At 44.9% G+C, this 13,320-nt stretch overlaps 1 protein-coding gene and 1 long non-coding RNA gene across 2 annotated transcripts in view; one reads left to right on the top strand and one right to left on the bottom strand.

The window, feature by feature from the left end:
* Positions 1 to 13,320, bottom strand: part of LOC142301214 (leukotriene C4 synthase-like) — a 132,757-nt gene that overhangs the window by 12,568 nt on the left and 106,869 nt on the right. The window contains exon 5 of the mRNA XM_075342242.1: positions 6,860 to 6,941. Within this exon, the coding sequence (XP_075198357.1) occupies positions 6,860 to 6,941 (82 nt within the window). The remainder of the gene's footprint in view (positions 1 to 6,859; positions 6,942 to 13,320) is intronic.
* Positions 1 to 13,320, top strand: part of LOC142301215 (uncharacterized) — a 125,344-nt gene that overhangs the window by 86,114 nt on the left and 25,910 nt on the right. The window lies entirely within an intron of this gene.

Below are 13,320 nucleotides of genomic sequence, written 5' to 3'. Positions count from 1 at the left end.
ATGAAGCCATAGGTGTTACCATATATTGTACTGGAAAACAGCAAAAAAATTCCAAGTGTGGAAAAACTGCAAAAAAAGTGTGATCGCACAATAGTTTTTGGGATGTTTTATTCACCGTGTTCACTATATGATAAAACTGATGTATCTATGTGATGCCTCAGGTCGGTGCGAGTTTGTAGACACCAAACATGTATAGGTTTACTTGTATCTAAGGGGTTAAAAAAAAATCACAAGTTTGTCCAATAAAAGTGGCGCACGTTTTGCGCCATTTTCCGAAACACGTAGCGTTCTTATTTTTTGGGATCTTTGGCTCAGTGATGGCTTATTTTTTGCGTCTCGAGCTGACGTTTATAATGGTACCATTTTTGCGCAGATGCTACGTTTTGATTGCCTGTTATTGCATTTTGCGTAAAACTTGCGGCGACCAAAAAACGTAATTTTGGCGTTTGGATTTTTTTTGCCACTACGCCATTTACCAATCAGATTAATTGATTTTATATTTTGATAGATCGGGCATTTCTGAGCGCGGCGATACCAAATATGTGTATATTTATTTATTTTTTAACCCTTTAATTTTCAATGGGGGAAAGGGGGGTGATTTGAACTTTTAGGTTTTTTGTTTTTTTTTATTTTTTAAAACTTTTTTTTCACTTTTTTTTTTATTTTACTAGTCCCCCTAGGGGGCTATAGCGATCAGCAATCCGATCGCTATTATCTATCTGCTGATCACAGCAATACAGCTGTAAACAGCAGATTCAGTCACTTTGGTTTTCCCTCTGGTCTCGGCCGAAGGAAAACGAAAGTGAAACATCATAGCAGCAGGCGTCATCACATGACCCTGTGCTACGATGGCAACCACCGATAGTCACGTGATTACACACGTGACTTCCGGTGGGGGCGGCGGTAAGTAAAAAACATGGCCGCGCGCATTTATATCTTGCTGCCAGACTTTGGCAGCAAGATTTAAGGGGTTAATGGCCGCGGGTGGAAGCGATTCCACCCGCGGCTAGCAGGCACACATGTCAGCTGTTGAAAACAGCTGATATGTGTGCCGACCGCCGCCGCCTGCCCGTGGCAGGGGGCGGGGCTTAACGGGACACGATCCTGGACGAAAAGATCCGTCCAAGGTCGTGAAGGGGTTGATGAGCGGCTGGCTTTTTCAAAATAGTAAAAGCCGCCGGAGCAGTGTGAATGCCGTGCAGCGCCGCGCCGGGGATCGGGGAATGGTATGAGAGAGGAGGGGAAAATGACCGACAGACTGTGAGAGAGGGACAGAGATTGTGACGGACTGACAGAGAGAGAATAGAGACCGAGAGGGAGAGACCGACTGACAGAGAATAGTGATTGACAGACATTGTGAGACATCACTCGTTTCCAGTGTTTTAGGAAACATGCGAGAAATGTATTTTGAAAATCGCATGTCACTAGGATGGTGTGAGTGCCCGTCCCGTGACATACGATTATTTACACGCTCCCATAGACTTGCATTGGAGAGACTCGCAGTAGAAACTCGCAAAAAAGCAGCATGCTGCGGTGTTTTTTCTCAGTCCGATTTGGACTGAGAAAAAAAATTGCAAATGCGAGCTGAATCATTGACTAACATGTGTCCGATTCCAATGCGAGATTTTCTCGCATTGCTCTACTGCGAGAAACTCGCAAGTGAGAAGCAGCCCTTAGGGAAGGCATGCGCCAGTAGCAGCAGAGCAAAGTGCGCCTGCGCAGGTCTGTGCATCAACTGTGCAGGGCTGTGCATCAACTGCGCAGGTGTGAGAATTACAGCCCTTTGTGGATGAAATAAGATGCATCACCCACATCAATCAAAGCTGAAGGACGCAATTGTGAGAACATAGGAGACATCGGGAAAAGACAAGTATAGTTGGTGGCCTATATACAGATTGCTGACCGCTATACCTGTGCCTCTGTATAAAACATAAGATGTGAACAACAAGCTTTACACCTGCTACTTACTTTATGTGTTTTATCAGTTCCAACAGTAAAGTTCACTTTACTTTTATGTAAAGGACAGAATCCTTCCTTATCTGCAAGTTAGATCTGGGGTTCCTGTATCATCTGAGGGTATGCGACCTGAGTGGGAAACATTTACAAAAAACAACCTCACACACACCTAATGGAATACCTCGACCAAAGTAATCCTTACAAGGGTAGCCAGAAAAAAACAGAGATAAAAGGCATAACCATTACCATTAAAAAAATAAATATGCAAAGAATTTTATTTAGTCGATTATAAACATGTATCCTGCTAAAGAACAAACAAAATGTAACGCCCTTACCGGCGGGCCCTGCGCTGTCCTGCTCTTCTCTCCCGCTTGAGCCGATGGTCCCTGCTGCTGTCTTCTGGAGCCTGTGCACGCTGCACAGCCTTTCTGGGAGTGTCCTCAGGGCATGCACGTAGACATGCCCTTTTCATTAAAGGGCTAGTAACCCGGAAGTACCTCTCAGCCTACTGCTGAGAGGCATCAAGTATTTAAGGCACCCTCCTCTTAAGGGAGTTGCCTGGGAAACGTGGTCTATACTTTGCTAGTTCTCAGGTTCCTTTATGCCGCCGCTGCTATTACTGTGCTGTGTGCTATATAACTGATTCTTATCTGTGTTCTAGTGCATGTCAAGTCTGCTGCAACTGTCCATACCGACTGCTGCCACAAACCATCTAGACCAGCCGCACCTATGATATCGGTCGCTGCAATTATGCACACTGGCCGCTCCTACGATTCAGTCTGCTGTTGCTGCAACTTTTCATACTGACTGCTGCCGCAGCCATCCTGACCAGCTGATGTACAGTCCCTGACAGAAGTTCTGTGGCTTATCCATGTTATGTAAATAAAAGATTATAACCTGACTTTAAATTCATCCATTGGTTTCATAAATTACTCTTTTGAAAGCTAAAACCCTCCCAAATTTGGTTTAGGTTATGAAAATAAAGTTATGAATAAGATCAAGGACAAAGGGAAAAATTGCAATATCATAGTAGTAATTTCATCTACTTCCCTTATGTATGGAAAAATAAGTGGAATAACTCCATCAACAGACTACAAATAATGTATGAGTCCCAAAAGAACCACATACACATAGGAGTGTAAATTTCCAAAAAGACATCAATTTTTATTAAAGATTTACATGTACAAAAATCTAAAAACACATGATTCATTAATCAGAAGGTATAAGGAGGTCCTCCTTATACCTTCTGATTAATGAATCATGTGTTTTTAGATTTTTGTACATGTAAATCTTTAATAAAAATTGATGTCTTTATGAAAATAAAGTTGCTGCAAAGCTGAAATATTGATCATTTAATGAACCCAGAAAGGTCAGATTTTGGCAAGACAAACGTTTTGTCGCCTTGTCATATAATGCGCCCAATCCTAGTTTACATCCTCATAGGTGCTCACAAAATGATCGATTAATTAGTGGGTATGTGTGGCGCCCTGGACAAGCCAGGTCATCACAGGTACTGCAACAACACACCCCACACCCCGAGATAGGCACACCAGTCACACACAAATCCTTGTTGCCTCCCTCCAGGGGCTGATGTCCACACCAGGTGGGGTGGAGCCAGGCGGTTGGCCCCACCCACTGAGGAGTTCACAGTCCTGGAGGCGGGAAAGGAAGTCAGAATAGTTCAGAGAGTGAAAGCGTGAGGAGTAAAATAGTAGAGGAGCAGACTGACCGTGTCCGTGTGCATGGCCCGGGCACCGAGAACAAGTTTGGCAGACGGTGGTGGCCGTCTGCAGGAGAGGCTGATTGACGCGGAACCGTAGGACCGGGGACGGGTGGTGGCCCGCCGGTACCGAACCGGGGAGCAAAGAGAAGCCAGCACAAACCGGCAGGTCCTACGGACCCCGACCAGGCTTGGATTCACCGTTAAACTGGTAAAATCCATTAGCGAACGGAACCTCCGAGGTTTCCTAACAGCAAAGACCCGACTGAAGGCAACCGTCCAAACCGAGAAAGGGAAATACAACTACCGCCACAGTTAGAATTCCCAGGGCCAGAGCCTGCGGGCAAAAGGGGCTCCTCTGACCCATATCCAAGCTGGGGAGCGGGTTACCGGTGGGAAGCCATCGGGACCGAAGATACACAACAGGTGCAGGGAAAGGCAGCCACCCCCAACCTACCAGGAGTAGCTACCGCAGCCAGCTGCGGGACCCATGCATCCAGCCGTTTGTTTTACCGGAGACTCTGTATCCATCATTGGCTGAGTGAGTACCACCGTGCCGTCTGGCACCGCGCTGCCCCCGCGACCCTGCACCTCGCCAACCCTGCCTCCCCTTCCCACCTCACCGGGCCCTGGGACCACCAACCCCCCTACCCACGGAGGGGAGAGAACCATCTCGGCTGCTCCCTGTCATCGCTCCCGGGATCCCCGTCCAGAGCAGCGGTGGTGTCCCAACCTCACCACAAACCGTGGGTGGCGTCACGGACCAACTCCCCAAACCCAAGTCACCCCTTTCACTGTCAGGGCGAGGAGCGCCGCTCGAGTCACCGGATCTGGCCCACCGCTCGAGCCACCGAGCAGTAGCAGCGCCGGACCCGAGCGCCAGCGAGGGCGCAGCGGTGGCGGCATCCTCCCTGCCCACGACATATGTATAAAAAGAAACCCAGCACCCCAGACCTTCAGTTGAACTGCAACTTGACCTTGATGGGTGTCTCTGGTCTTGATCCGCTGCCTCCTTTCTTCTTGATCACCGGTCTCCTTCATGCTTTGTGTGGATGACTCATCTTTCGTAATCCGCACAGGGTTCTTCATTACGCTCTTGCGCATACGCATTTCTTTCAGTCCTGCAGAGGCTAGAGCAAAATACTATAGTGCACATGCATCGGTGCTCTTTGGCCTTTCCCCGCACATGCGCACTACAGTACTTTTCTCTGACCTTGGCAGGGCAGAGAGAAGTGCGTCTGTGCAGGAGCGTGATGAAGAACACTGCTTGGCTGATCTAGAACACGCCATTCACAGGAAGCAGAGAAGGACATCGCTGATCGCAAAAATAGAGGAGGCGCCGGATCAAAACCGGTGACGCCCCATAGACTGGACCGCCCCATAGGGGAGTATAATATAAGGTGGGTCAGCCTTGGCTCCTTAATTCCAGTGTAGAGAAATCTTAATGTTTCAACATACCAAGGAATTTTGGAAAATTGTAGCTTCCAACTTTGTGGGAACAGATTGGGGAAGGCCATTTTCTGTTCTTCATGACTGTGCCCAGTGCATAAACCAAAATCCATAATGGCACAGTTGGGGGAGTATGATATGGAAGAACATTACCTTCTGCAGAGACCTGACCTCACCCGTATCCAATACCTTTGGGATGAACTAGAATAGAGATTGTGACCTTGGCCTTTTCCTCCAATATCAATGTTTGATTTCACAAATGCTCTTCTGGATGTGAAAGAGTAATGGACTGTTGCTGTTGCGTTCCTGCCCCTGAAGACACCAATAGCATTGTGTAGTGTAATGTGAATGGTGTCATCGTCTTTTGTAAATATTCTTTTATGTGTATTGCAATGTAATGTGATGTATTGCAATGTGTTTCTGTGTTATATAGTGCTGATACTGTGATACGTGATGTATAATGTATAGCTAGTTTACATGTAATTTTAACACTATAGGGCAAGAAGTAGTTAAGTGTTAGGACTACCACAAAAGAGGATGGGTTAGCTGATAGGGTAAGGGACGGTTCCTTCTAGAAAGAATTAGTGAGCACCCAGTGTGGGACAGACATATAGTACAGTATATAAGTAGTGAAAACCATATGCAGTGAGTGACTTGTTGCAGCAAATAAAGGAAGGAGACCAGAATGGAGATAGTGTGATCCTTGAGGGTTGACCGAGACATAGACTGTGAACAACTCTGAAACTGGAGACCGCTCTCAAACAGAGCCACCGTTGACAATAGGAGCTAGAGGACAGGACTCTAGTGGCCAGGCCCCTAACCATCAACTTAACAAATTAATGCTCACTGATGTGTGAAGTAAGTCAGCTTACCAAGAGCACAAGATTTTGCTCTGACGCTAGTGGCTATGCTTTACACCCGTCCACTATGAGAAGAAGAGACATGAATATGGAAACGTCTAGGCTGTCAAGGATCTAGTCTGGCCATAGTGACAGAACCCTCAAAATGCTTCCCTACTAGGAGATTGGACATGGAACAGATATAAGAGAAAGTGACCATCACGAGTTGGACTGTTGTGTTAGGCTTGGCTGTGCTGGGACTCACCGAACCAGTAAGATAGGAAACAACCCAGTGGGAACTGAGAATCTGCCTTGATATGCCTTGTACAATTGAAACATGTTGGTAAATATGTGCCCACTATCTAGTGTATGAAGTAGTTGATGGAGGTGAACTGTTGAGTTCTGTTTTTTTTAAAAGAACTGGTGGTCACCTTGTGAAAAGGAATCACCATTTATCCATGGCACGGGCAAATGGCCCACACTACACAAGTCCACACACCCAGCCCTTTCATGTAGCGTGCTGGGGCATCAGGAGTCAATCCCTCATTCATGACTACCGCCCCGTGACAAGCTGCAGATTGATGGGCAAAAATTCCTACAGACATCTCTAAAATCTTGAAGAAACTTTTCCAGAAAAGTAGAATCGATTATAGCAGCAGAGAGCAAACAACTCCATATTAATGATAATGAATGTAGGATGGGAGATCATAGAACCTTCTGTAGGTGCAATGTGGAGGTGTCTCAGGACTTTTCTCCATATAGTGTATGTGTATGGTTTTCTGCAGGGCAGACTGACACTGAACCTAATACAATTTGTGGTCATCGTCATAATAGCATTATTAATGTGAGTATTTGAAAGAAACTATTATATAGGATATTAAATTCAGTACATTACCTGCCCTGTGATGAACCGCTGTAACCTGTAAAGTAGCGATACCGAGCAAATAGATATAAAATCCCACAGGCTGCTGCTGTGCCTAAAAGAAAAGTGGTAGATTAGATGTACGATATGATGAGAGTTCATATACAGGAGTATTCTGCCTCTTTAATTAATATTTGTCGTATTGTCTTTTTGGATGCATTAGTAAACCACTATGGGTACTATATTTTAGTTTCGAGGGGCAGAGTTAGAGTATTCCATACCCACTAAGTAACAAAGCTAATGACTTTTCTCAGTTTGCAACTTCCAGGGGTTGTGAAATCCAGAGCATATGTCCTAGAAAGCATCTAGCCACCATTGAGACCACTCGGAAAACACCTCCATGAGCCATAATGAAGAGATGCTTTGGAAGAAAGACTCTAACCCCAGCAAACTATTCTCTTTCCCGCGTCCAGTATTTGAGTAATTACCATTAAACTATATTTTAACCACTTTTACAGCTGATCATAAAGAAAAGGACATCATGGGATCCTCCTCTAAAAGCCAAAATACAAAGTCACTTTGAGGTGCTTCCACACTGGCCAACCTAGCCACTCTGTGCATTGTTACATTGCCAGACATCGACGCATGCATGGGGGAGCCAGGTTGTTGGACAGTGACAGATGATTTGTATGCGGAGAAGTAAAGAAATGAAGCTCCAGCACTTAAAGTGCTGGCTGAATGCTGATGAAGTGGAATCATCCATTCAAATAGAGTTGTTTGCAGGTTATAGAGCATGAGAATTGGGACAATTCTTGGACATATTAGACTGGGATGTACAGCAAAAGCAGTTTTAACTTGTGGAAAATGCAGGCAGGAAGACCACTGCTTTCAATAGGTTTATATGAACGGGCAGGTATGTTTTAAGAGGCTTCTGTTTTTGCACTTGGGGCCCACTGCTGTCTGTGTTCACCCCTGTATACAATCTAATATATAAAGCTGAGTGTGTGTGTGTGTGTGTGTGTGTGTCCGCTAAAGGAATTTTCACCGTCGCATTTACAATAACGAATTTTGCATAGACGCCCCATGTGACCCAGGGAACGTTATAGACTACGTTTTGACGGGAAAATTTAACCCTGCGCTTTACAGTTAGTCTCCAAAATCCTGTCTTCATTATACTGAATGGAGGTGGGAGCTACTGGCTATTAATAGCAACTGTCAGTGGTTGCTATAGGAACAAAATAAACTGTTAGTATCAGAAGCTTATGTGTGAGGTAATAAGATGTCGGTGGTCAGCCCGGGAAAGAGACAGCCCGGGAAAGAGACAGCCGGGGAAAGAGACAGAAGGGGAAAGAGAGAGACAGACAGACACACACATAGAGACAGACACAGAGATAGAGACAGACAGACACAGAGATGGAGACAGATAGACTGATACAAATACAGACAGAGACATAGACACAGACAGACAAGGAAAGAGACAGACAGACAGCGACTGGGAGAGAGACAGAGAGACAGTTACTATCCTGGGCAACGCCCGGGTACTACAGCTAGTAAAAATATATAACTGGAGACCTATCTTTGATGTTTGATGTCACTGCTTCCCTAAGTGAACAAGGAAGACTAGCATTTTACACACATCAATATCGTCATAAGAATCATCGGTTCGAATTTTCAGAAAAGTAGATAGTGAAACACTAGAAATGGGTAACTGGGAGCAATGAGACAAAAGTCAGTAGACTAGGCTCTGATAGGTGCAAATGGATCTGGAAAATATAAGGGAAAAAATGACTAATGGATCAAGAAATTTAAGGAACTGTCAAGTTCACAGGAGGCAGCGGCCAAAAATACGCAGCCTAACGATGTGCTGCCACAACCCGAGGGCCACTGCCTTGTGATTTCTCCCCAGACTGAAATATACCAGCCAGCCCGATTACATGGTCTGTAACTTCTACATGTGGCCACTGGAGGGGAAATAAATAGCTACATGAAGCACACTCAGGTTTACAATGGCATGCAACAGTTTGGGCAACCTGGTCAAAATTACTTTTTTGTGAATAGTTAAGCAAGTTGAAGATGAAATGATCTCTAAAAGGCATAAAATTAAAGATGACACATTTTGTTTGTATTTTAGACAAAAGTAAAACAAAAAAAATCATCTTTTTCATTTGAAAAATTACAAAAAGGAAAATGGGCAGATGCAAACGTTTTGGCACCCCTGGAGGTTTGTGTGTTCAGATATCTTTGACCATATTTTCAGAACTTAATTAGCCTGTTATGGTTATGGCTTGCTCACTATCATTAGGTGATGCCAATTTTACAGCTTTATAAAAACCCAGCGTCCTCTAACATTGTGCCATAAAACAGCGGCCATAGGTTCTTCTAAGCAGCTGCCTAGCACTCTGAAAATGATGGAGGACCACAAAGCATGAGAAAGCTACAAGAAGATAGCAATATATTAGATGATAATAAGAAATTGCAGTTACCAGGAACAGTGGAGGTCAACACAAGGTCTGGAAGACCAAGCAAAATTTCTGTGAGAGCTGCTCATAAGATTCCTAGTGAGGCAAATCAGAACCCCCGTCTGACTACAAAAGACTTTCAGGAAGATTTAGCAGACTCTGGAGTTGTGGTATATTGATCTACTGTTCAGAGACACCTGTACAAATATGGCCTTCATGGAAGAGTCATCAGAAGAAAACCTCACCTGAGTCCTCACCATAAGGGTACGTTCACACGAGCGTATAAATTGGACGAGTGCAATGCGAGAAAATCTTGCATTGCACTCGGCCCCATGTTAGACAATGCTGCAGCTCAGATCAGCGATTTTTTTCTCAGCCCTAAACGGATTGAGGAAAGTGCAGCATGCTGCGATTGTCTGCGAGAGCCGTATCACTCACACCCATTCATTTGAGAGAAACATCGGACTGCACTCGGATGTCATCCCAGTGCAGTGCGATATACGCACAGGCTGACAATGGAGGAGATGGGGGGATTAACCCCTCCCTCTCCTCCGCAGCGCCCGTCCTCAGCTTCACAGCTGTGACCCGATCGCAAGATCCAGTCACAGTTGCATAACACTCGGCTCACGCTCACAACAGAACCTGAGCCGAGAGTCATTAGCATATCGCATCCATTGCTCTCGCATCAGATGCCATACACTAATGTGTCTGCAGCCTAAAATTCAATGTCATAAGTATGAAAAACAACATCTAAACAAGCCAGATGCATTTTGGAAACAAGTCAAGTGGGCTGGTGAGGTTAAAATAGAACTATTTGGTGGCAATGATGATTAGATATTTGTGGAGATAAAAGCCACACAATTTCAGGGAAAGAACATCTCACCAACCATTAAGCATGGGGATGGATAAGTCATGCTTTGGGGTTGCGTTGCAGCCAATGGCACGAGGAACATTTCACTGGTAGAGGGAAGAATGGATTCAATGAAATTTCAACAGATTATAGATGCAAACATAACATCATCTGTAAAAAAACTGAAGTTGAAAACAGGATGGCTTCTACAAATGGGTAATGATCCCAAACACATGTCAAAATCCCCCACAGACGACCTCAAAAGGCGCAAGCTTAAGGTTTGTCGATTGCCCTTTCTGAGCATCATTGAAAACATCTGGCTAGACCTCAAAAGAGAAGTGCATGCAAGACGAGCCAGGAATCTCACGGAACTGGAAGATGAGCCAGGAATCTCACAGAACTGGAAAACGAGCCAGGAATCTCACAGAATTGGAAGACGAGCCAGGAATCTCACAGAACTGGAAGACGAGCAATGAATCTCACGGAACTGGACGACGAGCCAGGAATCTCATAGAACTGGAAGACGAGCCAGGAATCTCACAGAACGGGAAGATGAGCCAGGAATCTCACAGAAGTGAAAGACGAGCCAGGAATCTCACAGAACTGGAAGACGAGCCAGGAATCTCACAGAACTGGAAAACGAGCCAGCAATCTCAGAGACTGGAAGACGAGCCAGGAATCTCACAGAACTGGAAGACGAGCCAGGAATCTCACAGAACTGGAAGACGAGCCAGAAATCTCACAGACGTGGAAGATGAGCCAGGAATCTCACAGAACTGGAAGACGAGCCAGAAATCTCACAGAACTGGAAGATGAGCCAGCAATCTCACAGAACTGGAAGACGAGCCAGAAATCTCACAGAACTGGAAGATGAGCCAGCAATCTCACAGAACTGGAAGACGAGCCAGCAATCTCACAGAACTGGAAGAGAAGCCAGCAATCTCACAGGACCGGAAGACGAGCCAGGAATCTCACAGGACCGGAAGACGAGCCAGCAATCTCTCAGGACCGGAAGACGTCTCAAAGAAAGAATCGATGAAAATCCACGAATTGAAAGCCTTTTGGCAGCTACATAAAGTGTGTTTACAAGCTGTGATACTTGCCTAAGGGGTGCTACTAGGTACTCACCGTGAAAGGTGCCCAAACTTTCGCATCTGCCCATTTTCCTTTTTTGTTAATTTTAAAATGTAAAAGATTATTTTTTTTTCTCCTAAAATACAAAGGAAATATGTGATCTTGAACTATGCTTTTTAGAGATCCGTTCATCCTCAACTTACATAACTGTTCACAATAACAGTAATTTTGACCAGGGGTGCCAAACTTTTGCATGCCAAAGTAACAGCTGATTGCATGAAAGGGGTTGAAGAAATCAGAGCTGTGGAAATTAGAAGCTGTTCTATTCCTTTTTTTTTATGCCTTGAGGAGATGACTACTTTAATTTAGTCACTGGCTGACACTCTGGTGGTTAATATAGTGTCATTTAAAATGTAAAGAATATATTGGGAAATTGTATGACATAGTGTAGGTAACCTAATCTGCCACTAGGTGGCAATGTGGCTCCACATTAAAAGCTGTCCAAAAAAATTCTTATGCAATGTTAGTGATGTGATAATTTACATTCTCATTGTAAATCATATCTATTGTGACTACTAACACCTAAGGTGTCAAAACATCAAAAAATCAGATCTGTAGAATTTATCCATAGATTTTATTTTACATGAAGACATTTATTCCACTAGAAAATAGTATCAGCAGAAAAAGCAAATGGCAAATGGCTGCATGAATCGCTCCTCCCTGGCAGTTATCACTGTCCCAGTAAAGTAGTCACTAGTAATATTATAATAACCTGGTTTCTCCTCATGGGTCTCTATGTTTAAGAATAATAATTTATAAAAAAAAAAATATGTATGATTTTTAAAAGAAATCAGTCATTAGATTCATGCTGTCCAAAACGCTGAGTCTGGCTGCTCGATTGTGGTCAGGTATGTTTTACTGTGAAACGCAGCATAGCTTGATAAACGGGATAGGGATTATAGGAAGAGGCGTGGCCACCTGACTGGCTCCTCCCTGCTCTGCTCCAGTTGATTGACAGGCCTCTCCTATGTGTACATAGGGAGATACCTGTCAATCACCTGGAGCAATACTGGGAGAAGCCAGCTGGGGGCGTCATCTGACTAGTCAGGTCTCTCCCTATAGTCCCTTGATGGCTTATCAAACTAGATTTTCTCTGAAATGCTGCAAAAAGTAAAAGAAACCTGGCTGCATTCATGAAACAAGACTCATGGATTCAGGCTGCCCGTGGTTTGGACAGCAAGAATCTAATGACCAATTCCATTTTAAAGGGAACCTGTCATCAGAAATTTTGCTTTAAACCTAAAAGTTTCCCCTTCTGCAGCTCCTGGGCTGCATTCTAGCAAGGTTCCTGTACTTTTTGTGGCCCCTTTTAAACCAAATTAAATACTTTATAAACTTCTACCTTTTGCTATGTAAATTTTGAGAATCGTCCATGGGGGCGGGCTCTCTGCTGACCGTTCTGTTCCTCCAGCAGATTTACGCCGCCACCTAACGCTGAATTTCATATCTCAGGACGCCGCCCCTGGGCGCCTGTGGTCCCGCGCATGCGCTGTGCGACTCTAGTGGGACTGTGCACTGTGTGCACGTGTAACCGCTGGTGACGTTTTGCGCAGGCACGAGGTTATGGGCGGCGCTGTGAGTGTCATCAGCAAGTGCCGCCCATAACCTCGTGACCGCACTTTCCCCTCTTCCTCCAGCATTCTGCGCAAGCGCTTGCTGGCCAGATGACCCGACGTCACCTCTTTCCCATCTTGCCCTGCTGCAGGGTAAGATGGGAAGGAGGTGACGTCGGATCATTTGGCCGGCGAGCGCTTGTCACCTTGTCACCTTTTTGCCAGTGATACATTGTGATCTTCCATGGTTCCGGATCATAACACATAGGCTAATATTGGTCCGAGTGGAATGCGATGTTTTATCGCATTCCACTTGCTCCGATTTTCCTGCCGTGTGGCTTAGGCCTAAGGACTGAAATCACATTCCTCCCTGAATACACCAAGTGTCCTGGTGGATTGTAGTGTGTACTGTGTCATGTAGCATTGTAAATAATGTAATGTCATGTAAAGGTTTCATGTATAATGCATAATGTAAGCTAAGAGAAGATGTAAGGAATG

This window comes from Anomaloglossus baeobatrachus, chromosome 4 (assembly GCF_048569485.1).
Source record: "Anomaloglossus baeobatrachus isolate aAnoBae1 chromosome 4, aAnoBae1.hap1, whole genome shotgun sequence".
NCBI classification, from domain to species: Eukaryota; Metazoa; Chordata; class Amphibia; order Anura; family Aromobatidae; genus Anomaloglossus; species Anomaloglossus baeobatrachus.
The sequence above is the reverse complement of the archived record's forward strand: the minus strand, read 5'-3'. Positions and strand labels throughout refer to the sequence as shown.